General features: G+C 42.1%; 2 protein-coding genes across 6 annotated transcripts in view; one reads left to right on the forward strand and one right to left on the reverse strand.

The window, feature by feature from the left end:
• The window catches only part of MAP3K5 (mitogen-activated protein kinase kinase kinase 5), a gene marked incomplete at its 5' end in the record, with an annotated part of 100853 nt that extends 84085 nt beyond the window's left edge, over window positions 1-16768 (reverse strand). The window contains one exon of one of the 2 annotated variants that reach the window (XM_083856422.1): window positions 16390-16768. In XM_083856422.1, the coding sequence (XP_083712548.1) occupies window positions 16390-16768 (379 nt within the window). Of the gene's footprint in view, window positions 1-14715; window positions 14820-16389 lie in introns of those variants that run through there. The other variant, XM_083856423.1, reaches the window with a different exon arrangement.
• Window positions 16769-17707: 939 nt separating this feature from the next.
• Window positions 17708-25280, forward strand: part of PEX7 (peroxisomal biogenesis factor 7) — a 47051-nt gene continuing 39478 nt past the window's right edge. Inside the window, exons 1-2 of one of the 4 annotated variants that reach the window (XM_083857985.1) lie at window positions 17708-17815; window positions 18687-18808. In XM_083857985.1, coding sequence (XP_083714111.1) covers window positions 18781-18808 — 28 coding nt within the window. In that variant the 5' untranslated portion in view covers window positions 17708-17815; window positions 18687-18780. Of the gene's footprint in view, window positions 17833-18686; window positions 18809-23940; window positions 24070-24460; window positions 24495-25280 lie in introns of those variants that run through there. The other 3 variants (XM_083857984.1, XM_083857983.1, XM_083857986.1) reach the window with 3 other exon arrangements.

The following is a 25280-nucleotide window of genomic DNA, read 5'->3' on the forward strand; positions in this document are numbered from 1 at the left end:
TAGTCATTGTGTCTCTGTCTATTAATTTGATTTTCAGATTGGTCTAGTGACTGCACGGACCAATACTTCCCAAAATAAACCCATATAAGCACTAGTTTATCAACTGTTTCCTTGCTCACAGATTTCTGGGTAGCAATGCATGTTCCTTCCCTACGAGCACAGCAATGAATTTATCATTATTATTTTCTATTTGCAATGTCCTAAACATTTGTTGTTTAAATTTAAAAGGTTATGTCCAGTTTTCCTACTAATCTGCACCTTACAAGGTGTATTAATGTTCTATTTCAAAGAAATCCTTGAAAAAACAGAAAGACGGATCAGCATCTGCTTCCATGCCTCATATACCTTATCCATTTCCAGCTCTTCCTTTAAAAAATAAAATAAAACAAAACAAACAAAAAAAGAAACCACCACCACTTTCTTTCAACAAAGCAAGCTGTAGAATTACAGTTAAGCTGCCTTTTCCACGTAGTACTGCTACTAAGGCTTCTCAAGTCAAATATTACTTGAAATCAGGTAGGACAACCTTCACAGGGCTTGGTCAGACTTTAGTGATCTGCAAGTCACAAGTACAACATTTGCACGCAGCCTTCCTTGCAATTTAGCAGGAAAAACCCCCCACACAGCACTCAACCACACAAATCAATTTACTTCAGTCAACACAGGTGAAGTGCAGCGTAAACAAAACACACCTGATTAAACCTACCTTGAAAGATCCCCTGGGCTCCACCAAAAACGCTGCAAAAAAGTATCAACTTCACACAGAAAATAAAGTATTCAGAAATTTAAAAAAGCAACCTTCCATCGAACCAGACATATGTCACTAACACAGCACATGGCACTACAATTTTCTTCTATTGCTACAATTCACAGAAGACAGAGCCGGAATCAGTGTCCTGCTTTGCAGAGCACCCCACAGTGAGGATTTAGATCATCTTGCCCCGCAACACAAAAGCCTCAAATACTTATACAAATCTAAAGGGCCCTGTTAGAAGGTAACAAGGACGAGGAGTTTATCTCCAGCAGAAAGAAGCCAAGTTGCAGCCTTGTCTACAGTTGCAGACATACAAGTTACAAGATTACAGTATTGTTGCCAAGTGGAATGGCTGTCCTTTCGTAAACTTCATCTCTCACCAGTTCCCAAGGACAGCAATTTCACAAGTCTAGGATAAAAGTTCAGACAGACACTGATTCATCCAGGCTGCTTTATTTAGCTTAAATTCATCTCCCTTTTGCACAGACCAAGTCTGAAATTAATTTCATAATTTGAGCTATGACTCTTCGGTTTAACTTACTGGAGCACAGATCACAGAGCTACCTCTCACTTTTCAAGACTGTCAGAGTAACAGTGAAAGTATCAGTAAAGAAAGGGGAGAGGAGGTGATACACAATTATTCTTATTAAAGAAGACAAAACCTCCCACACTAGCTTACTACCAAAATTAACCACACGTGTGCACGTAAGTAGCAACCTGGTATTTAAGTTACTGGAAAAATCACACTCAAAATTCCTGAGAAGCGACTACTAATTTGCAAATTAATACAGAAAATACTACTGCTCACACCACCACCATCTGCCTCTAAGGCAGCACAGACTGCCCAGCCTCACGAGTAACTGCACTATTGCATCCCCCAACAGAAAACGGATATGACTCATCTGAGTTAAATTCTTTAACGCTTGACATGATTGCTGCTAATTGTTGCAAAACGAGATTAAACAGATATGATAAGAGTTTGGCTTCGTCAATGGTAACTCCAGGTGGCCTGTGATAGCCATGATTCCATTCCCATTCAATTCAGTTTTACAGCAAAAAGAACAGCCTCGGATTATTATTGCTTGTCACTCTCTGTATTAATAAAAGATGTTCGAACTTAACTTCCAAAGGCAACACATCTCTGCATACGATTCCAGTACCAAAAACTACTTTTATATGGCTACAGCACTAATTTAGAACTACTGCGGTACAATTTAATATCCAACCACTGTGTAAGAGTGTTTTAAATTTCAGATTTTATGTTAACTATCATGGAGGTTCTTGTCTTCTTAACAGAAATGAGTCATACCTAAATCACCAGTGATCACAATAGCAGTGCATCTGATCTAGCCAGCAGCTCACAACTCAGGAACGATGAGTTCTCTCCTCACCTTTAGCTACGCTCTACTGCCAAACCTCAGGCAAGTCATTTAGTCTCCATCTTTCTGCTTTCATTCTCCTTACAATGATGAGATGGCTATCTGTTCCCTCCATAAAGTGCTTTAGCCTCCATAGATGAAATCCTTAAGTACATTACCCACAAAGGGGAATGGCCAGCATCACAGCTGGCAGAAGCAAGATAAAAGACTTCAAGATAAAGCACTTCGAGCACTGTAAACGTTGAATTCAATTCTGAAGTATTTATAGATGGACATTCACCAAGCTAGGACAATGCTGAACACCACATGTAGGAAGAATAAATAAATAAATAAAATAATATATATATATATATATAGTACCAGCAGTACTTTTGAAGCAGAACTAGTACTACAAATGAGGTTTTAACTGTCTTGTATTGCATAATATTTTTGAGTAAGAACAAGGATTACAAAATAGAAACATAAGCAAACATTTTACTTGAGAAGATACTCTACAAACTAATCCATTACCTGTATTTTTAAAACCCCAGTAGACAGCAAAACCTCACACTAGCTAGTCCACAACTAAACCAAGGAAATTATATTAGAAGAACCTTATGAATTCATCAACTCCAAGTGCCTAAATCAGTGGGATAAGAGAAAGTTTGATGACTGGCATAGGTTAATTGAGGCGAAGTGGCAAGAATTACCATTTGCATATAAAATTGGTGATTTGCTTAATCTTATACTCCTATTCTTTCTCTATTCTATGTACAGGTAAAAATGTTTTCATTCCAAGTAACTTCTGGAATTCAGTTAGTATTCCAAGTATTCTAGTACCAATTAATTAAAACAATTCAGTATACATGATCTCACTGCAATATTCAACATAGGCCTCAACCGCCATTCAATCTGCAGTGCTGAAATAGTAAAGATAACAGTAATTTATGCTAAAAACAGAACTCTTTCTTTTTTCCTACAGCAATTATTGATGTGAACAGGAAAGCTACACAGATGTAAATCTGAATAATTGCCATCAAAATAGATATTCATCTTTACGCAAACGAAATAACCCACACAACGAGTAGGAAACCAAGCTCAATTTGCATTTGTCTCATATAAACACTTTAATTCTCATGCTTCAGGCTCTTCATCTTCCATAGAAGAGAAAAAGAAATATTTAGGATAAAGAAACACTTACGACACTGGGGGAAACGAAGTGACAACAGCCACCACCTACTCACACATCCATTTTTAGCAGAGTAACCACTTTCCACAGAGATTGATCCAAAAATACCTGGATATAAAGGTCAGCAAATTAAATCACAAACTCTAGGAAACAACTTTGCCAGCACAGACCAAGTAATTTACAACAGCATAAGCCAAAAATTAAGCTCTTGAAATTTTGTTTGTTTCTTTTGCAGTCAACCTTCTTCATTTACCATACCAAAAGTTTTCAACATAACTGTTGAAAACTCAGATTGCTCCTTTCAGACAGGCCACTGGGAATGCTGCTGAGGCTCTACTCATTGGCACAGACCAAAAGCACCCCAGAAGTGATAGCAGCTTAACAGCACAGGCTGAATTCTGCTATCCAAATGTGGAAGCCCAGAAGATAAGGGGACTAATGTGCATGTCTCCAAACACCAACAGCCAGATAACTGTGGAGCCAACCAAGGATTGTTGTGAGAAAGAACAGGATGTGGCTGGAGAAGGGGGCCATATAGAGGTAGGGCACCACTTTTCCGGGACAAGAGTCCTTGTTCTGGCTCCTGGAGATAAGCACAACACAGTACAGTGTGTGAATGAGGTCAAGAAGTGGGCATGGACTATAGGGGGGGATCAAGACCATCAAAGATCTCCAAAGCCCTCTGACCCATTTCCAGAAAGGTCTAAAAGAACAGACTGAGCATGATAACTAATTTGCATAGAAAGTGAGAAACTTATCTCCAGGGCAGAGAAAGCTTATCTATAAAAAGGTACCCCCATACAGGTGCATGTGCATCCCAGGACCTTGGCTACACACACCATCAGCTGGATCAATGCTGGAGCCAGGACTGCTGCTCTCTATTCCTTTTTTTCCTCTTTCACCCCCTTTAACTCATCTGTCTATCTTCCTTTTCACTCTACTCCTTTAATCAAAACCCACTACTATTGCTTATACTGGGAGACAGTGGACTAACACACCAATTTTCACGGCAAGTACATAACATAATGAAACTTTGTAAGCTTTTGCAGACCCTCTGACTTTTGTCATTCCTTTCGACCATGAGCACCTATGAATCTTGGGTGCTCTCCTTAAGAGTGGGACACCACACCACAAACACTCATTTGCTAGCAAAGATGTAGTAAGAAATTAAATTCAGGTGGCAGAATCTTTGAACTTTCAGATGGTAAATCCTCAAGTTTTTGTTGTAATACACAGCAAAACTCAGAGAACGTTTTCAAACCTTTCCCTATACTGATAGTATCTCAAAAATATCAGACTGAGAGTACAAACAGCTGGCACAGCCAGCATGAAATACATTCCTCAGCCACCCTGACCGGAAGAGGAAAGGATATGAGGCAACCCACAAGGAGACAAGATCAAGAATAACATGAAACCACACCTTTAGACAGTCTCAACACAGGTTGCTGCAGCCCTGTTTTTGGTCTGTCCTCTGGAATGTGTGCTCAGCTCATAGAACTTACTCAACAAAAAGCTAATGAGAAGGAAGTAAAGGAGTGAGTTAACAATCAGGCCAGCTCCATGACCTACCTCATCACATAATTCTCTGAACACTGAAAGCAGCACCAGGGAGAAGCGTGTTAGTCTAGTTTCTCCTCCACTTAAGCTGCCATGGGACTGCATCCCAAAGGATACAAAATACTCAACTATTCCACCAGCTCGACTTAATGAGAGGAAGTGCACAGAAAAATGCATTTTATGATCTTACCCTACTTAGCACTGCAGCTAGAGTGAGGCACCAGTATACTCTTAGCAGGAGGATAATTCTCTTTTCTGATGTTGATATGCATATTGCAGTAACTGTCATCTTGCTTGTATGTATTTATTGGCATTAAGAATTATTTGAAAATGTGCCATGCCAACTAGGCCTTTCAGTGTTAGAAGTCTGAGAAAGTTCTACTGCATAGACATTACTATGGCACTAGCTCTAAATCACAGAGTCATAGAATGGTTTGGGTTGGAAGGGACATCAAAGTTCACCTACTTCCAACCCTTGCCACTCACTAGATCAGGTTGCTCAGGGCCCATCCAAAGTGGCCTGGAACACTTCCAGGGATGGGGCATTCACAACCTTTGGACAGCCTGTTCCAGTGCTTCACTACCTGCTGAGCAAAGAATTTCTTCTCAACATCTATGCTAAACCTGCCCTCTTTCAGTTTGAAAACCGGTTTTAACCTTTCAGTTTAAAACCATTCCCCTTTTTCCTGTCACTATGAAAAGCCCCTCTCCCTCGTTTTCATCAGCCCCCTTAAGGTACTGAAGGGCTGCAGTGAGGTCTCCCTGAAGAGAGAGAGGGATGTTCTTCTCCATGTTGAACAACCCCAGCTTTGTGTCTGTAATCAGTATCTTCAATTCACAATGGATAAGGAATATATAATTTCTTATGAACCGAATTAAATCTTGAAGACAGGCATCTGCCAGTTTGCAATCAGCCACAGCATAAACTGAAATTCATAGAGGCTTGGTAAGTCTGCCTACCAGGAAAATTTTCAACTGAAGCTACTATTAAAGTACTCGAACAGAGACGATACAGAGACAAGTATCAGGTTGTCAACACACTGATCATTCAAAGCAGAGACGCTTCTGGGATGCTGCAGAACAGAGACCAAAATGCAAACAGTTAAGCAACAAAATGGACTGGAAATTTTCCAGTTCACACCCATTTGGCAGAGCTTGCTGCAAAAGTTCTTGCTTTAGTTCAGTCCATTTTCCCAGTGCTTTTATTGCATTTTGGCCCTCTTGCATCAGCTGGAAAAGAGAGATCATGGTTTCTGGTAATAGAATTAGTGGCAAGAATCCTTATTTTCTTGGGTTTTTTTGTGGAATGCTTTTAGAATACTTTTAGAATACTTTTAAGACTTTCTCCATGTACCTCAGAATTGTGCAATACACCCAGATATGTTGAAGTATTTAAACCATGTTAAATCCACTTCACACTTAATGACCTCCACAAACCTCTGGTGTTACTAAGCCTCAATGAAATAAGTATATTTGAGTAAATCTTCAATACAAGCTCTTTGAATGGCTGCTAAATCCAGCCTGAGACTCTTCTCATCTGCAGAGTGTTCTGCAATACACCCTGAGACTGGCCCAGCAAAAAGCTGCTAGCACAGCTGGGCTGGGCTGGCCTGCATCACAGTCTCTGCTCTGGACTATGCTGCCCATATAGGCTCCAGCCTAAAAGGCTTGTCCAGAACCAAGCATCCACCCTGAGTCCCCAGCTCTATCTGAGGCCAAAGGGCTTACTTCCTCAGGCTGAGAGAGTGATGAAATGCTTTTTCTCCAGCTACAGACCTGGATCAAGCACAGCCATGGGAAGTTCAGACTTCACCACTGGAGGTGGCCCTCTATGGCTGCAGTAAGTCAGGGTACCCACATGCTGCTCTTGGCCTGTGGCAGCAAGTAGAAGAAGGAAAAAAAACCCACCTCTGTTCACTCTGATGTAGGGTTAGGAAATACTATAATCCCTCAAGAACAGACCAGAATTGGGCATTGCTGCGTGACTTCAGCACTTCCTCAAAGTTAATAGCATTGGTGTCATAATATAATAATATAGCTGTACAGGATATTTTGGAAAGGCTACTTTTTTTTCTGGCTTGCCTTGCAATGTCTGCCATGCTTCATATGTGCCACATTCATTATACTAGCTGTTACTCCTGGCTAGTAAATCAGGAAAATTCCCAAAATAATAAAAACTCAGAAAAACGTAAAAGGAAACGAGAACAACCAAGTACACTATCAAAAATAAAAACAAAAACAAAACAAAAAAACCCTGAAAACCATAAAAAACCCCCTCTTTTAATAAATTCTGTTCCTCTTCTAATTAACATGCAATCATAAAAATAGTTGTGGAAATTAGAGTCTTCACAGTCTTGAAATACAAATAATATACAAATATTGAATGAGTTAATCAGGAACTTTACCTCCCAAAATAAGTTTCAACATAATAAGCAAAAGAAAATAGCTTGTGCACTGCAACTTGAATGATTTGCAAGGTCACTGAAAACCCTTGTAAAAGATTACGTATTGAAGGACTCTAAGTACCAAAGGAAGTATATTTATTCTCATATGAAGCAACAGTGAAGTTCAGTTCTGCAGGAAACAAAAACTGAAACTGATCTCAGGGAAAGAGAACATAAATACACAGGACTTCAACTTATACACACAAGTAACAATCACTTCTTATAAAAGTAATCATGAGATAGTATCACTGAATCTTTTACAATTGCACTTGATCCAGGAATGACGACGATGTTTAGAACTGACAAAATTCCACTCTCAAGGAGATTTGGAGAGATTCTCTGTTCTTCACACCAACTGCCTGGCAAAAACTTCTCATTTCCAACGGTGATCTGGAAGTCAAGGTTACATTCAAGAGGCAAATGGCTTCTGTCCTTCTCTGCAAATGCCACATGTCACTTCCACTGATGGCAAGAGCTACAAGGAGTGAGTGAAGACAAGAGGCAGCACACAACCAAAAACCTGCCTTTCATTATCATGCTCCATTATTGAAAGCATAACCAGTAGTCAGCATGCATACATTAAGGGTAAAGTCAATCCAATTTCACTCAAATCAGCTGTAACGTTTCTGGAGGAAGGTCAAGAAACCTTATCTGAGATTTGTATTGAAAGGCAGTAATAAACCAATAAACCACAAAAATATGGCATACATCTAGTGTGGTTCTAGTCAGATATATTCTTCTATAGAGAAAAGCCAAAACTATCATGCTTTAAAAAGTATGTGTATCTGCAAAAATCATGTTGAAGGTGGAGCAGTGGAAGTAGGAGCATTTAATCTTATGGGTGTGCCTCTATAGTGGAGTTAAATTAAGCACTTTGCTACTGTGTCAAGATAACTGAATAAATTTCTCCCAAGCAGGAGGGGCCTCACTTCAGATCCATAAATTAATTCCTACAGTGGTACAACTGTTCCTTTACTTCTAGTACATCACCGAGTCTTCCTTGGTCACATGCAGGGCTTCCTGTACTACAGTCAAGTGACTCGTGCACACTCCAGAATAGACTTCTGCCAGAAGTTTAACCTGCATCTCCACAGTTCACAGACTGCAGGTCTCAGTCTAGAGGTCCCTAATAAGCCAGAAAAATTGTAATGAAACCAGCATTAAAACTGTATCAGAAAAATATTATGTGAAGGGGAAAAAAACCAGATAATTCTGCAAGAAGTGTAGATAACTCTTCTGCAGAGATATCACTGAAAAACTGTCTTCACCACTGAAAGCACCAGCTGCTTACTCACCCAGAGTGCACTCTCTGCATGAGACACCCACTAACACAATCAGCAAGCAAGTCCCAGAGCAACTCATTTACTTTATTACAGTAAGGGAGAAATGCAGAGCCAAATTTTTACAAGGGTGTCTAGCTCCTAAATCAAAACATACATTTCTTGTGGGAATTGAAAGAGTACTGATTCCCACTGGCTTCAAATGATTCAGACTGTGGGAAATCTTTAAGCCCCTTGCTGCATCTAAACTCATCCCAATGTTTATGAATAAAAGCAGACACGATTTAGAAGAGAATTCAGCTCTGGCATGCCACCGTTAATAGTTGATCAGCAGCTCTTCATAACTGAAATATTTTATCTGCATCAGTCAAGGCATAAATTTGGTCTCAGAGGAAAAAAGTAATATAAACCAAAAAAGCAGCCTGTGCTTGTATGTCAAGCTCAGCCTGAGGTTCATGTTCTCTTGGAACACAAAACTTACAAACTTCTTACAGAAATCTACCCAATTGTCAAAACAGATTGTTCTGTCATCTGTCACACACACATGTTCTATGGTATGAGATGACTTTGCTGACTGCTACAGATGTTTATCTCATTCTAACAAACACTGTCCTTTGAGTGTGTCTGTATTGCTGAGTGTATGCCCCCAGAGAAGCCACAGTGAAGAAGAGGTAGGAGACTACTGTGGACAGTGAATATTTGGGGACAGTCTAAAGCAGGGAGCCCACAATGGAAGATGTGAATTCCAGCAATAACTTCGATTTTATTAAACACAGACTTGCAAAATCCCTGTCACTACAGAGCCACTGAGGTTTTTTAATTCCTTTGGGTTTAACTTACAAATAAACTTGCAGGTTACCTATGCATGCAAATACACCAATTCCAAATACAGATTGTTCCAAAGGCACTGAGGAAAGAGAGGAACAAGTTTTAAATGACCAGCACCACAGAATACACTCAAAACTCAGTTGTTCTATACAGAGACAAAAGAAAACAAACTGCCACAAAACTGAAATTTTCACTTGCCTTATTTTATTTAAGATGTAACAGAGGGTGAAATTTACTGAGGACAATGGTGCTAAAGCATGTATATAAGGCCTTTTTTACTTTTCACTTGAACTTTTAGGCTTTAACAAAACTTGTTTCAACTGTTGTCACTTGCTACATTTACAGCTTTTTTGTATTGTGCTTCTTTACTTTGGAAAACTACTAAAAAGAGAAACCAAATTATTATCATGACTGCAGCAAATTCGAGTCATTTCTTTATGACACATCCTGTTCAGAGCTACAGAAATGCAAACTGCAGAAAAATCAGTCACAAGCTTTCTTCTGCATTACTCAAAAAGCATTAATCTAGTTCCATTCAGCATTTTCTCCAGTGGGGAATATACTTAGATGATGTCTACTTACACAGATGCCTCATCTGTAAAGAGTTTTACATCTTTACTGTATTTTAAGAGACCCTAATAATTTCATAACCTGCTTTCCTCCCACCACTTCAAATAACATGAAGCATTTCTAAACTAGCTCTATCACCATGATGCACTTAAGTGCAAAAAAGAAAGTACCATTTCAAAAGCCTAACTTCTAGTAACTTCCAGTGACTTCTAAATAATCCAACAAAAGCCTTCATGTGGACTCTCTAAGTAGTCTCACTGATAACACTTCAGTAAATAAACACTGCAGGAGCATAACCTTAATGTTATTTATGTTACTGACATGGCTGGTAATTCACACCCATGGTACATGCTGCATAAGCCTCTCAGCTATGGGAGAGGCCCGAGGAAGCTCTTTCTGCACAGTAGAACTACAAACTGCTGTGACAGGCCAGTGATAGGATCTGAAAGAGAACCCAGGTCTCACAGCCCACATACTTGGAGTGGGTGTATCTGCTGCGCTCCTCCTGCTTCAGACAGAAACTCCTAGAACATTAGTTTTCCAGTCACCTATTGACAAGTAGCCTGATGATAGTAGTGCAATACAGTAACAATATTGGAATCTAGTTATAAAAATTTACAGCTGGTCAAGCAATGGAAATATTTGTGAATATGTTGCTGCAAATCCCACAGCTTCTTCATAAATTCAGAAGTTCTCCACTAGCACTATGAACACACAAACTTTGTATCAGGATTATGAATTTTTTTCCAGACTCATAATTTTTGTTGAAGATGTAGATGACATTCAGGTGCTTTAGAATTAAATACTCTTCTGTGTCGAAGATATGCCATGCATTTGGTTTAGGTCTCTAATGCTGCTCTCTAAGAGTCTGGAATCAATATGCAGAATCAAAAGGAGCTTTATAACCCACCCCACCTAAACATTACAATATGTGCTATGCATTCTGACACAAAGATCCTGTGCTCATAATACTTTGCATCCCTGACGTGACTATAGTCATACTCTCAAGACAGCCATCAGCTCAAGTCTTCACATCATTATTAACTTACTTGGCATCTCCTGCTCCAACTCATCACTTGCATCATTGCTGCTGAAATACAGAATTTTTCAACATGATTTCCACTGACAGTGGGACTAAACTTCTTTTTATTTTTTTAGTATTTTCCCTGGACTCTGAAATCAGACAAGAATAATGCATCACAGTAATTTCTCCTGCTACACTAATAAGAATTATAATTTGATTCTCCAGTCATGGTGCTACAGAAACAGTAGTGGGGTAGAGCAGCACTTGGGGAAGGGGTGGGGGGGGTTTGTAAAAAAGAAGTAAAATAAGATATGAATGTAAGTGCTGTATAATCACAGAAAGTATGTGCAGTATTTCAAGTGTCTGACAGAATTCCATCAGTGAAAGTATGAAATACTAATCAGGAAGCACTGAGAAAAAGGTGGTGAAAAACACCTAATTGTTCTGAGAGATAAAGTGCAATAGAATAAAACTTGTGATTACTCTCTCTGCTAGTGATTTTTTTTTTTTTTGCTCCTACAAAAGATAATATGGTATGTGCTGCTTTTTACCACAGAAAATCTTTACATCAACTTCTAGAATCAAGAACATCAGTTGTGAATAGAATATAGCCTCCGTTGGATTTGAGAGGGAAATCTGCACTAGTCTGTCACAATTCAAGAACTTCAGAAAACTTCTATAAAGGCACAAATCCCACTGGAAAAAAAACATCCTAAAATTTATCATATTTAGAGGAAGAAGCCACGAGAATGCCGTTGAGCCCTGGTATTGCCTTACTGCATTTCAGCATGCCTGCAAATGTTTCTAAATGCACAATCCTCAAATGTTCTGTAGAATCTACAGGAACAATTTAGGTGTAGAACATCTTTGAAGTAAAGTTCACCTTTCACACAAGTGACTGTGCTAGTTCCCTGAACTTTTTGTCATTTTATATCAAGAGTGTTCCCAAGAACATTGCACACTATGTTTCTAAGCTCAGTAAGCCAACGTGCTGATCTCAAGCCCAAGCCTGCATGAATTCTGAAAGCAATAATGCTAAATTCTAGAAATAAAGATAAGAAACTAAATCTATTTTATCATCTTTTATTTGATGAACTGTATTTTAGTTGATCATTGCTGTTCTGGAGAATTATCTCAATAGCCTCACACAACAGTGTTAGTAGAAAATGCTATCTATCCTAAGGGCCATTGATGGATGAAACTTGAGCATAAGAAGCTTATGAAATTGAAATTCCCCATTATAAGACAACATTAAAGTTAGAAAGACAGTTTTATATGAAAATCACATCAGTCAAACTGTTTATCTTGAGAACCAACCTAAAACGAGTCACTGCACAGATTAAAAAACCCATATACTCCTCAGTAACTGTATGATCTTCCTTATCTTCCACCAGTCCCTCTGAGACTGTCTTTAAAAGTCAGAATGCCCAATATTATGCATCTAGCAAATTACCACACACATCCCTGTCTAATTCTAAAAACATTTGTGAAGAAATTACCTTGACTCAGAGCACCTCCCTCCCATGAAGAGCTGACTTCATTCAGATTACTGATTCATGCAACTTTTTGCCTTTTACCATACTTTTACCTAGTTTGTTTTTTTCCAAACACTCTGTTCAGCCAGTCCTTGACCCACTTATGTAACACAAAGTGACTAGGTAAAGATCTGCTCAGAAAGGAAATCATTCTAATTTCAACTGCCAAAAAAAGATAGGGAAAAAAAAAAAAAAAAAGGAAGAAGAATGCTTACCTAAGCCAAACAAACTCTAAGTACTTTACACTCATGGCTGTTTCCAAAAGAAACTGAGTAATTAAAGAAAAATCAACAGGACATGCAGATCTAGTCTGGTAGAGAAAATACCATTTAATTACAAATATCAGCAGCTTCAGTGACTTTTAAAGCACCATGATTATCTAATGCACTTTAGAATGGTGTCTCAGATACATTTTGACATATCTTTAATTGCCCAACCCTCAAAATATTCCTGGAGTGTTTTGAAATCAAGTTGAATTTAGGAGATACCTGTAATTCACCCGCATCAGAAAATTACTGGAAATAAAAGAAAAACAACGACCAAAAAAAACCACCCCAAAACCACCACCAGCAACAAAACAAATCAAAAAACAAACCCCCAAACAACTAGCTATCCTCTTTACAAAGTAAAAGAGCACTTAAGACAGGTCATTAAATCCAGATACATCAGGTTTTGCATGAAATCTAACTTAATTTTCCTCTCTTCACCTTCCTCTTTAAGTGGAAGAAAATGTGATAAATGTTGAAGTCTCTGTTTTCGTCAGACACTTCTAGAACAGTTTCCAGGGCTCATTTGACATTTGTTTTTTAAGAAACAATTTTTAAATTTTTTGCTGAAATCAAGTGGAATTTAAGCCATGCAACCAGAAATACTAGACTAGGCTCATTCTTAATATTTGGTGCATGCATGGTTCAATTATACATAGCTGACACCTACTCACTAAATATGCACTGCTAATTATGTCTCAGCATTTAAGGGCCATAGTTGACTGAAGCTGGCAGGAGATTATTAGTAGGCTAATCTACATTTAGAGCGGATGATGAGTATTTTCATCTAAGATATTTTAGTTAATACTCCTTCAAGTTCTCTTTGAAGCAGTGAAAGGCATGATGGAAATATACATCAGAAATCACCAAGACTTCAGACTATGTTATACAAAGCAAAAAATAAGACATTAAAAAGAAAAGCTTTAATGATGTACAGGTATGTTATACTGTAGGTCTATCCTTGTAAATCACAATTAATTTACATGCATTACAAGAGCTGAGAGGTTTAATGTCTTATTTCATACAAACAGACTTACAAGCTTGATTTTCCAAACCTTCCTGAAATCACATAATTCCTTACTCTTGTAACTTAGCTGGCTTTTACAACGAATCTAGGAGGACTTCATACCCCGAACATGACCACTTAACTATCATGTAATTTGAAAGCACTTTCACTGCTGAATTTTTATTTCATATTTAGTCATGCTGTGCTATTTTCATGCAATATTTTTTAAAATAACATAGTGTCCAGATATTGTGGTTTATTATTACTATTATTACTAATATCATCTTTGATCACTGAAAGCACATAGCAAAAGAGGACAAGAGGACTAAGAAAGGAGGAGTTTAGGTCACCTACAAGTGCTCTGTCCCACCACCCTATTAAAACAGTTAAAAAAAAAAAAAAGTGCAAAAGCTACACCCTCCATGGCTGTTTCAGTTTGTTTCCTACACTGTTCCTCATTTGCATTCTCCTACTACACAGCTTCTATTCTTTAATGTTGTTCCCAATAGGAGAGAGATTTTTTCACTATTTTAAAGCTTCTGAAGAACAATTACTTTCTAAAAACAGAAAGAGTGTACAAAGTGCAACAGTGATAAAGAAACAAGTGTGAAAATCCACAGATCCCTCTAGATCTAAGATCAGCAGCACAACACAGTCTTTAAGATTGCAGCTGGTTTATCACTGGTCAGTTCAAACAGCACAGAGTGTATGTGGACCAGATGCAAACTTCTACATCTAGCTCTCTTCAGTCCAGGCACTGAAGGTGATCAGCTCTTCTAGTTCTTTATACATTTATGGACTTTACTGCTAAAGCAGAATGACAAAGTACTTTTTCTGGTTTGCAACAGTTCCATTAAATTCTAGCCAAACAGGACGAAAGAAAAAGAAATGTTTTCACACTTACAGTTTGCTGAAAAGCCACTGAAATAAGCAAATTCTATTACATAAGTGTGCAGTTATGTAGCACTATAAGCCAGACGCCTACTGCCAGAATCAAAAGGGGCCCACTTCAAATCAAATCTCTCATTACAAGAAAAGCTTCCATCAACTATCAAGACCCCACCTATTGAACCACTCAGAGTCTAAAAATTAACCAGCGTAAGAGGTACAAAAACATCAGGGATAATTCAACTTCCTGAGCCTCACTGTGTGACACCTTCCACAACAGAACCAAAAGAGACTCTCATGTTCACCTGCCCTGGAATGAGGAGGTGTCAGGGTGCTTGAAATCACTCTGAGCTGAATGCAGAGAATATAAGGCCTATGGCCTTCCTATTCCCACCTGTGGGGACAGCTCCTCTGACTTCAGAGAACTATTACTTTTAAGGAAAAGGCTCTGCATGGGGCAAAAGGAATAAGCTGTGAGTGCACGCTTGAGAATCGCCCACATCACTGAACTGAAAGCAGAGGTCCATGAGGCAAAGCATGCAAAGTTTCAAAGAGGTGACAGGCTGTGCCTGTGCTGAACAGTCTTTTGTGAGAACTGGTTACAATACTGCCGGGAGGTTTTTGTTTGTTTGGGTTTTCTTTCCCTTTTTCTTTGCTCCTCCCCAGGAGAGGAGGAAACTACAGTATCTGACAAAACTTGTTAAATGTTTCTTTTTAGCATGTATTTCATATACACCGAAGCCACATCACAGAATAAGCTTAAAATTGCAGGTGAGATCAATTTCCTGCTTCTGATTTTTTTTTTAAAGCAAAAAGCCATTAATTCAGTACTATAACCTTAGTTGTATGAAAATCTAGCAAGCAGGGCTATTTTTAATTCTCCATTCACACCATGTATCTGCCAGTAAGATAAATAGACAGGGGAAAGTTTTATTAATTATTTTTACAAACAGGGGCCAAGTATATCATAACACAGAACCTCAGACAACCACACCTTCGAATGAAGGTGCTGTACTTTTATCGCTGTGCAGCAGCAGACTGGGGTGAGAGGATGCAGCCCTGGGCACTCTTGCCAACTAACTCGATCGGCGTGTGCAGCTCTTTGTTCAAGCGCATCCATCGTTTGTATTTTATGCAACAAACTTTCAACCACAAACACATGGAGTGTCCCAGGCACCCAGATACTAAGCAATTGTCTCTACGCGCCTGGTGTCAAATCTGCTTTTCAAAGCTCCCGTGGCCTCGCAGCTCCTGTCTGTTTCAGCCCACACTCATCCTGCCAGCACGAGTTTGCATCCCCGCGCTCTGTTAGGGCACCGAGAGAATAAAAACCAGGGTGCGTTTAACCCGCTGGTAGCAGTCACAGCACGCTTGCTGACATAAGAGTTTCTTCTTCACTGGCGCGGGGGACAAAAGCGGGCTCTGGGGCACTTTTGCCTCCCCACGCACCCGCCGTGGCCTCCCGGGGGTGTCCCTGCAGCCGGGGGAGGGGGGGGTGTCCCTGCAGCCGGGGGGGGGGGGGGGGGGGTGTCCCTGCAGCCGGGGGCACCGGAGGCACCGGAGGCACCGGGGGCTCGGCGCCCGGAGCCGCTCCCGCCGCCCCGCGGTGAACCCGGGCGGTGACGGCGAGCCCCGGCCGAGCCGCTCCCGGGGCGGCGATGACCGGCCCGGGCCGGGCGGCCCCTCTCACCTGCGTTGTAGAAGCGGTCCAGCACGGCCGTCTCGCCGAAGTCCAGCTTGCCGAAGTGCAGGGTCTCCAGCGCGGCCCCCACCGCCTCGCACGCCTCCCGCAGGCTCTGCAGGGCGCCGCTCTCGGCCGCCAGCAGCGGCCCCTGGCTGGCCTCGTTGATCACGTAGGTGACGGCGGTGCGCCGGCCGCCCCCCTTGGCCCGGGCCGCGGTGCCGGGGCAGGCGGCGGCGGCCGCGTCCTCAGCCCAGAGCGCGGCGGGCGGCGGCGCGGCCAGGTCGGCCCCGGGCGCTCTCCTGCCCACAACCTCCTCGCAGGCGGTCCCGCCGCCGGGCGGGCCGGGCACGGGCAGGCTGACGGTCCCCTCGCCGCTGTCGCTCATCCCGGCGGCGAAGGAGCGGCCCCGGGCTCAGTGGCGCCGGCCGGGGTTAGGCGGATGCCATACTGCGCCGCCCGCCCCGGAGCGGTCCCGCGGAGCTGCCGGAGGGGAGAGGCGGCCGGGCTGGAGAGAGGGATTCCCACTCGGGCGCTAGCGGAGGCTGAAGGAGACGGGGGGACGAGCACAGCCTCCCTCGGTGCCCGCCGCCGGCACCATGGCGCGCCGCTCCCTTCTCCCTTCTCCCCCGCACCTGCCGACCCCCGGCAGCCCGGCCTCTTCTCCTGCCACCCCGCTCCTCCTCCGGCCGCTCCGCTCCCTGGGCGAAATTCCTCGGCCGCGGAGAGGAACCACTTGTGGGATCGCTCTCCGGCGCCCCAGCTCCAGCCGAGCGACAGCTGCGGAGCCGCGGGCAGCGCGGGCGGGGCGGCCCCAGCGCCGGGCACCTCCCCCGGGCCCGCCTCCGCACACAAATAACCTTCTCCGCCCCCCATCAGCGCTCCGGCCGCGTCCCGAGTGGGGGCTCCCGAGAAATGGGAGTCACGGGCTTGCCAGGCTGACAGGGCGCCGTTCCCTTGGGAAGTCCCGGGAACGGGGGCGGCCCTGCCCTGCCGTCTCCTGCGGGGCTCTGTTTTGTAATACCCTCCCCCCTAACACCAGCCCTCGGTTGTGCTTCAGATCTGTGGGGTCAGGCTGCCGAAACAAGGGGGCCCTGCCCCGTCCCGGAGCCTTCAGAGGTGCTCGGGGTTCACGTGTGTTTGCAAGAAGCCAGATCCTTCCTGTGCGCTGAACCTGCTCCTGCTAGAGGGATTTTTATCATTTACTGCTTTTCTTGTTTGTTTTTAACGGCACGCACAGTCTAACTGGCTTGTCGGGAGTAAATGCTTTGAGTGTTTGCAGTGAGTTGAGACCAGTGTCAGGACTGAGTAATCATTAGCCTCTGCCGCCTGAACCTGCCTCGCTCTGTGTTCACTGCAGGGTTTATGGCTGCTCTGAGCAGGATCAGCCTCACGCTTTGCAAGTGCTGCACTCGGAAACTGGAAAGCTACCCCTGTATGTTGGTTAAATATGTACGTTTCTTGCATTCACCTGCAATTTACTTGTCAAGTATACCTGAAAACTTGATAATTATCAACAACTTTACTTCACAGAGAAGGAAACTAATAGGAATAACTAGCATATAGCCCAAAGTTGTGCTTACTTTGTATGGTATAGCACCCAATAGAGGAAACCATCTTTTGGCATTTGAAATAATCCATCATATGAAGAAAAGATGCCCCAAAATTTCAGATTATTTGCAATCCAAGGGTGAATATCTGGGGAATACAAAATGGAAGAGGAAATAATGTTGAGACTTCTGCAGTCTGTTTTTGGATATAAATACAGTGAAAGTGGATGATTTATCGAATGTCTTTTTTTTTTAAGGGCTTCTAGTAAAGAGGTACAAGAGAGAAGGAAAAATAGCATTTATTAGCACTGTTTAGATATTATATCAATAGGTCCCATCCTGTTAAAATTGATGTTAAGACTAATCCACTTGTTGGCACAAAGCCTCCTCCTGTATCATTGTTTTCCATTACTTCTGTAGACAGAGGATCAATCCTGGAATAATTAGAAAAATTACTCACTGCAGTAGCTTCAGTAGCTCTGTTTGCTTTTGCTTTAAGCAGTCCCCCTTTCCAAAAAGATATGCCTGGCATTTGCTTCTGCTGATAAGAAATCAGTAAATGGGGTGGGAAGATGACAAGCAAACTAAAGACTAATTTACAGGGAAAAGTTAATATTTGCTCATCTGCCAGATACAGTAGGTTATTGTTTCTTGCTACAGTCTGAATGGCAAAGTGTTTTTCTAAATTATAGTGTTTTCCACAAAATGCAGAATTGGTGTTAATCCATTCAGCATTGCACTTACATCACCTTACAGGAAGCAAGAACAATATGTCTCTGTTGTTCTCGAGAACAGCCCGTGTTTGTCAAGAGCAGAAGGAAGTCATGGACTGAAAGGAGACGGAAGAAGCATGCTATTCCACTTAGCATTACTGACTCGTGAGGCTTGCTTCGTTTTTAGCACCGTGTCTGTTCCAAATACAAGGTAGTTTTTCTACGGATTTGGCTGTGAGTGAGGCTGAGTGCTAAACTGGGAAAAAAAAATCAAAATACTGTTGAATAACAAACACAAATTGCTGATGCTTTTATGAAGTGAAAATATAAATTTTAATCTGTTAGCTCTCTGAAGTGAACAATCAGGCATTTAGGAGCTCTTGTGTTTTTATGTTTGATTAGGAGGTAATTCCAAGGTCTCTTTAAAAACTGAAGTAACACCCCATTTGTTATGAGAAGTACTCTTACCTTGTTCACTTGTCTCTCAAGGGCTGTGAAATTAACATCTTTAACACCAGATGGTTTATATATAATCACGATTCAGTACCATTACAGCTCTGTTTTTTTTCAGAGACAGAACAGACAAAAACTTGGAACAAACAGTTAGCTGTCGACTTGTTGAAATAACAACCTTCTATTTGTTATATACTTCTACAGCTGTAAATCATTTACCTCTGATATTAACCATAATTATAATTTTAACATCCTAGAGTTTGCCAACTTTATTAGTTGCAAATATAAATGCAATTTTTGATGAGCTAGAAACAGCACATGACAATACTAGTGTAAACAAGGTCCAAGACCAAAAAAGACAATTTAAATGTATCCTAATTTATAGATATTAAATCAAAACATAACTCTGCCCATTTTATATTTTTCATGTATTGTGGTCATTCATGTCCAGTAGAGGGAAAAAATATTTTAGACAAGTCTGCATTTTGAATTTATTTATGGTAATGTGGATGGAATTCATAGAACAAACTGAACTCTATCATCACAAATAGTGGGTTTAAAATTGATGTGAAATTTTGTTGATCCTTTAAGGCCCTCTTGTGTGACAGATTGGAGATTCCCTGTAAATTCTTCACTGATAAACAGAAAAAGTTTTCAAGAGTCTAGCATGTTTCAATTATGAGTCTCTAAAAAAACCGAAAAGAATTTAAAAAATCTTTGAGATACAAAAATTTGAATGGGATATTAAAAGTACATAAGTTAATGTGATTTTTGTAAGCTTTAGGCCGTAACTCCCATGAGCACTAGAAATGGTTAAAAATTTTAAAAACCTTGTTTCTAAAAGCTATCTAAAAAGTTAAGACTAAGTATATCACTGTAGACAATGAGAAGTAACTTTTAAGTTCAATAGGGAGAAGGCAGTATTTTGAGGCAGCCAACTGCCAGTCTTTAAGAAACTATGCACTTATGGTCACACTGAACATTTAAAACAATATTCATAGAAGGCAGGGTGAGAGTGTAAGTAGAGACTGGTGGCCATTGTGTAGGGATGCAGCTGATCATGGAACAGTAATAACATGGGGAAACTGCTTGCCAAATTAGAGCATGATGCTCATGGGTGGCAGCCAGCAAAACGTGACTGAGGAACATGGATACATCATCAGGGATGGGTATTTCACCAGTCAGGATTGTCCTTGTAGCCCTTTTCTTGTGAGCATGGTGAAGACTGTGTGCTGGTCTTCCTTTGTACTCTCCCCATAATTCTCTCATTTCTTTCTAAATCTTCATTTGCTGCAGTGTCTTTCCCTCTTCTTGCTTCTTTTATTCTTTTAAACTCCCAGAAAAGCCTCCATGCTAATGGCCTCTTCCTTCCAAATACCATAACCCTCAGTTTGGCCATATGAGGCGAGCCTTTTCCCTTTTGCATTCATTACTGCAACCCTCTTGGTTACTTTTATTTGTTTATTTTCAATGTCGACAGTTTTTCAATCTTAAATGAACCTTGGGATTCTAAATGCTTTTTCTAAAGCTGCAACTCATTCGGCTTTATGATGACATGGGGATTTCAGCTGGAAACATCTCTATGCTTCTGTTAGTCAATAAACATTCACTTGTAGAAGAAAATCTTGATGGCACGGAGCCTCGAGAATGGTTCAATAGTGAAAAGACAGACAAAAATTAACTTCAGTCTTTGAATATTTTCAGTGTTTCAAGCTACCTGCCCTTGCACATGAGGAAATAGCTCACATTCTACTTTCTCTGGTAGAAAAGATCTTTTTATGAATAGTTCAAACACTTGAACTTGAGCCTTTCTGATTACTGTTCCTGCTGACCAGCAAGGGTTTTGGGAGGATTTGTGCACGCAGCAGTGATGGCTAGCAGCTCAATTCACACCTAAGACAGCCGTCAGCTAGCAAGCTGAGGAAATGAGAGACGTGTGTTTGTAACACAGCAGAGCTCTTGGGACCGAAAGGATGGAGATACTGCAGTAAGTATCTCAACCATCTATTCTAATGCTAACGAGGGGTATGGTTGCGAGCTGAGTGTAGAGAAGTGACAGCTGCATAAAGATAGCCTAAAACTGCATCCTAAGCAACTTTCCCTTTTTTTAATTGAAATTGCAGTTGTGTTAGGAAAACAGCTATTTCAATGTAGTTGGAAATGTTTTTTTCCTTCAACTGAGGGCTCTCGTTTTTTTGCGTGGAACGTGGCTGCCATCTACTGATGCCGACAGGACCCGTCTGTTTGGAAGACTGAATTCTTCCTCTGCACTGGTGGGGCCACACCTCGGGTCCTGTGTCCAGTTCTGGACTCCTCTGTTCAGGACAGACTTTGAGGTGCTGGAGCAAGTCCAGAGAAGGACAACAAAGGTGGTGAAGGCTCTGAAACACAAGTCTGAAGAGGGGTGGGTGAAGGAGCTGGGGGTGCTCAGCCCGGAGATGAGGAGGCTCTGGGGTGACCTTATCAATCTCTACAATGCCTTGAAAGGAGGGTGTAGGCAGGCAGAGGTCAGACTCTTCTCCCTGGCAACTTTTGACAGGATGAGAGGAAATGACCTCAAGCTGAGCCTGGGAAGATTTAGGTTGGACATTTAGAGGAATTTCTTTACAGAAAGGGTGATCAGACATTGGAATGGGCTGCCCATGGAGGTGGTGGCATCACTGTCCCTGGAGCTATGTAAGGAAAGCCTGGACATGGCACTGAGTGCCATGGTCTAGTTGACATGGTGATGTTCAGTAATAGGTTGCACTCGGTGATCTCAGAGGTCTTTTCCAACTTAATTATTTCTGTGATTCGGTGTTAGCTGAAAGGAGCTGAATTGTAGATCATCTGGTTTCAGTAGCTGCATATAAAATGCTGCTGTGATTGGTGGTCCTTCATGTTTTTTGAATTTACTCAGCTGTCCAGAGGCTGAGAAGGAAAGAGAGTCATGTTTAGTGACTTAATTTGTTGGGACCTTCTCTCTCTGCCTGTAAAATAGCTTTTGTTTCTTTTGTTGTTATTCCACCTTGAAACCGTCCTAATCAAATACTTTCGCTGTCCGTATTATTTTGCTTTCTACTTCTGTGGATCTTCGAAGCCTGAATTCACAATTTTGTCTCTGAAAAAAATGTTTGAGAACTAGTCCTTCTCTAAGGACTTCCTTGTAACCTTTTATCCACTTCTTGATCTTTGTGTCTATTAAAATTCTTTAAATCGTGTCTTTAAAGCAAAGCTGGGCCACTGATAAAAACTGGTTCCTGTTTGCATAACCTCTTTGCAGAATTCCACTCATTACGAAAGATTAACCAGCTTGGAAAAAAATGCACTTGATGAAACCTTTCCAATTCAGTGATAAATTGTCCATAGAGTAACTGGACTTTACACCATTAAGCATCTGACTCCCTGATACCTTGCAAATGGCAGTGTCCAAATTTACTTACTGTACCCTGTGGTGGCCTTATGTCTTCTCAAGAATTGCTGTTGACATCCCATTCACAAAGGACAATTACTTTAAAAACACTTGGTCAGAAAACTTTCTTGTAACTTGCAATTTGAAAAGATAAATTGATGTAAAAATATTCCAAAGAAGCTAAAATTGGTTGAATTTGGCCTGGAGCAGCCAATTCTGTAAGGTATTCCTTTGCCCCAGGGTTAAAAATTCTGTTCTTACATGATATCAATAAATGAAGCCTATTTATTGCCAGTTATGAGGCTTTGAGAACTGCTGTGGTAATCCAAAGGATACATTAAATTGAGCTTCTCTTGAACTGCATTTGAACTGATTTTATTCTAAAATCCTGAAGGCTATTTGATGAACGTGTTTGGGGTTTTTTTGGGGTTTTTTTGTTTGTTTGTTTTTTGGGGGGTTGTTTGATTGGTTGGGTTTTGTGGGTTGTTTGTTTTTGTTGTTTTTTGTTGTTGTTCTGTGGGTTTTTTTGTTTGTTTGTTTTTTGCCAGATTGAAGAATGAATAGAACTGCCTAATTCTGTATCTGAGGGGCAGTTTAAGCAAATGGCTATTTTTGTTGCTTTACAATGAATTTTGAAGTCAAGGTTTAGTTTTAAATATAAGGCCAGGTCAGAGGAGTACATAACTATGGTCCAAGTTCCATGAGGTTACTGTGATTAAACAATCTAATTTGCCTTTGCTGTAACTTCTGAAAGTGTAAAATGACACTTTTTATCTTTAAACACATAGGTCATTGTGACTAATTAGGGTGGTCTGTGTCCAGGTAGAATAATCTGCGTCTGTATTTTAAGGGCCATATATATATATATATATATATATATATAGGATATAATTTGGCAAAAGCTGCAGCTGCAGCTCTGCCATTAATTTTCTAAGCCTGAACACCCCCTGCCCACCACTTCCTTTCAAAGGCAAAATTTCCACTGACTTAAACAGAAGTTGTCACAGGTGTAAGAAGTTTATTCATAAAAGGACTTCCACAAAGCACAATTGCATACTGAGAAGAATGATAAAATACGCAGAGCTATTCAAGAAACTGGGAGAATGAAAAGTTTCCAAGTTCTTTTCAAAAGGAAAAGTGAAAGCTAAGGCACATACTTATGATTGAAACATCTCAGGTACTAAAGCTGATGCCCACACCCCGAGCTGATCTGTGTCCTACGTGGGGTATAAAAGCGGATTGTTTCTGAACTGCGGCGGCGGTTCCTCGCCGCGGGCAGGCGATGGGGGCCATTGGCGCTCCCGGCCCGCCCTGGGCCGCCCCTGCCATGGCCAAAGATGGCGGTGGCGGCGCCGCGGCTCCGGCACCGCCCGGCGGGCGGGCGCTTCCGCCGGGGCCGGGGGCGCGGCGGCTCCTCCGCGGCTCCTCCGCGGCTCGGCGGAGGCCCGTGCGGGGGCCATGGGCACGGCGGCGGGCGCGGGCGCCCTGCGGCTGCCCGGGCTGCACGGGTACGCGGTGGAGTTCTCGCCGTACTGCCCGGGGCGGGCGGCCTGCGCCGCCGCGCAGTACTACGGCATGGCAGGTGCGGGCGGCGCGGCGGGGGTGACCGGGAACTGCCTCCTCACGGGAGGAGGCTGGAAAACGTGGGTGTGCGGAAGGACGGACGGTGTCTGTTGTATGCCGAAGCGTTCGGGGACGACTTCCCTTTCCGCTGCGTTTGTTTAGCCGTGGGACGGCGGCTGTGCCCCGCGGGCGGGCCGGGGTGTCCCGGGATCTGCCCCCTGCCCTCACAGCCCGCCGGGATCTGCCTCTGCCCGGGCACCAGCCCGCTCCTGCCCCGGCCCTTCCCACAGCGCCCTCCCCGAGCACCGCTCGTCCGGCAGGGCCGAGAAGAAATATGGGAGTAAAGACGTACACTGCGTGAATAAAATGTCTGAAAATAACTTTCTCTGGTGACAGGAGCCGAGAGAATGGCCTGAAGTTGTGGAATGGCCAGGGGAAGTTTAGGTTGGATATTAGGAGAAGGCTCTTCACCCAGAGGATGGCTGGGCACTGGAGCAGGCTCCCCAGGGAAGCGGCTCAAGGAGTGTTTGGACCGTGCTCTCGGGTGTGACTCTTAGGGATGGTGCTGTGAGGGCCGGGAGCTGGACTCCATCCTGGTGGATCCTTTCCAGCTCAGCTGATTGTGTAATTCCGTGGCTGCAGCTGCTCTTGTTTTAGTCCCTGAGTGTCCAGGCAGGGCCGGGTGACCCTGTGATCTCTTGAAAGAGCCAAGCTGAGCATTCTTCAATACTGGCACCTCTTTCATATCCAGTGGGAATATTGCTCCCCAAAAAATAATTAAATTTTTTTTTTGCTAATGTAGAATTACTTTAACAATATCCTCATGAAATGAGGAAGAGAACTGATGTGTGTTTTATCAGAACTGAATTACTGGTTTCATTTCTGGTGAGTGTGTTTGTATTACTGTATTCAGGAAGGGGTGAAAAAAGTGTTTGGTCTGCTGTGTTACCAAAAAGACGGAAGGAAACTCCATGTTGGTACATCTGTCATGTGAGACCCATGAGGAAAATGCACTTTCATGCTTTATAAGCAAGTCTTTTTCAACCTCCCCTACAGATATAATGGAGTAAAAAAAGAAAAAAAAGCAAAACACCCAAAAAAACCCCAAAAAAAACAAAACCACCCACCAAAAATACAAAATCAAACCAGGACAATCTGATGTAAATGAATTACTGTTTTAGAGAACATGAGCCTACAAGATGTTTAATTGTGCAAGTAATTGTTTGGCCT

Source organism: Zosterops lateralis (genome assembly GCF_965231275.1).
Source record: "Zosterops lateralis genome assembly, chromosome: 3".
Lineage (NCBI taxonomy): Eukaryota > Metazoa > Chordata > Aves > Passeriformes > Zosteropidae > Zosterops > Zosterops lateralis.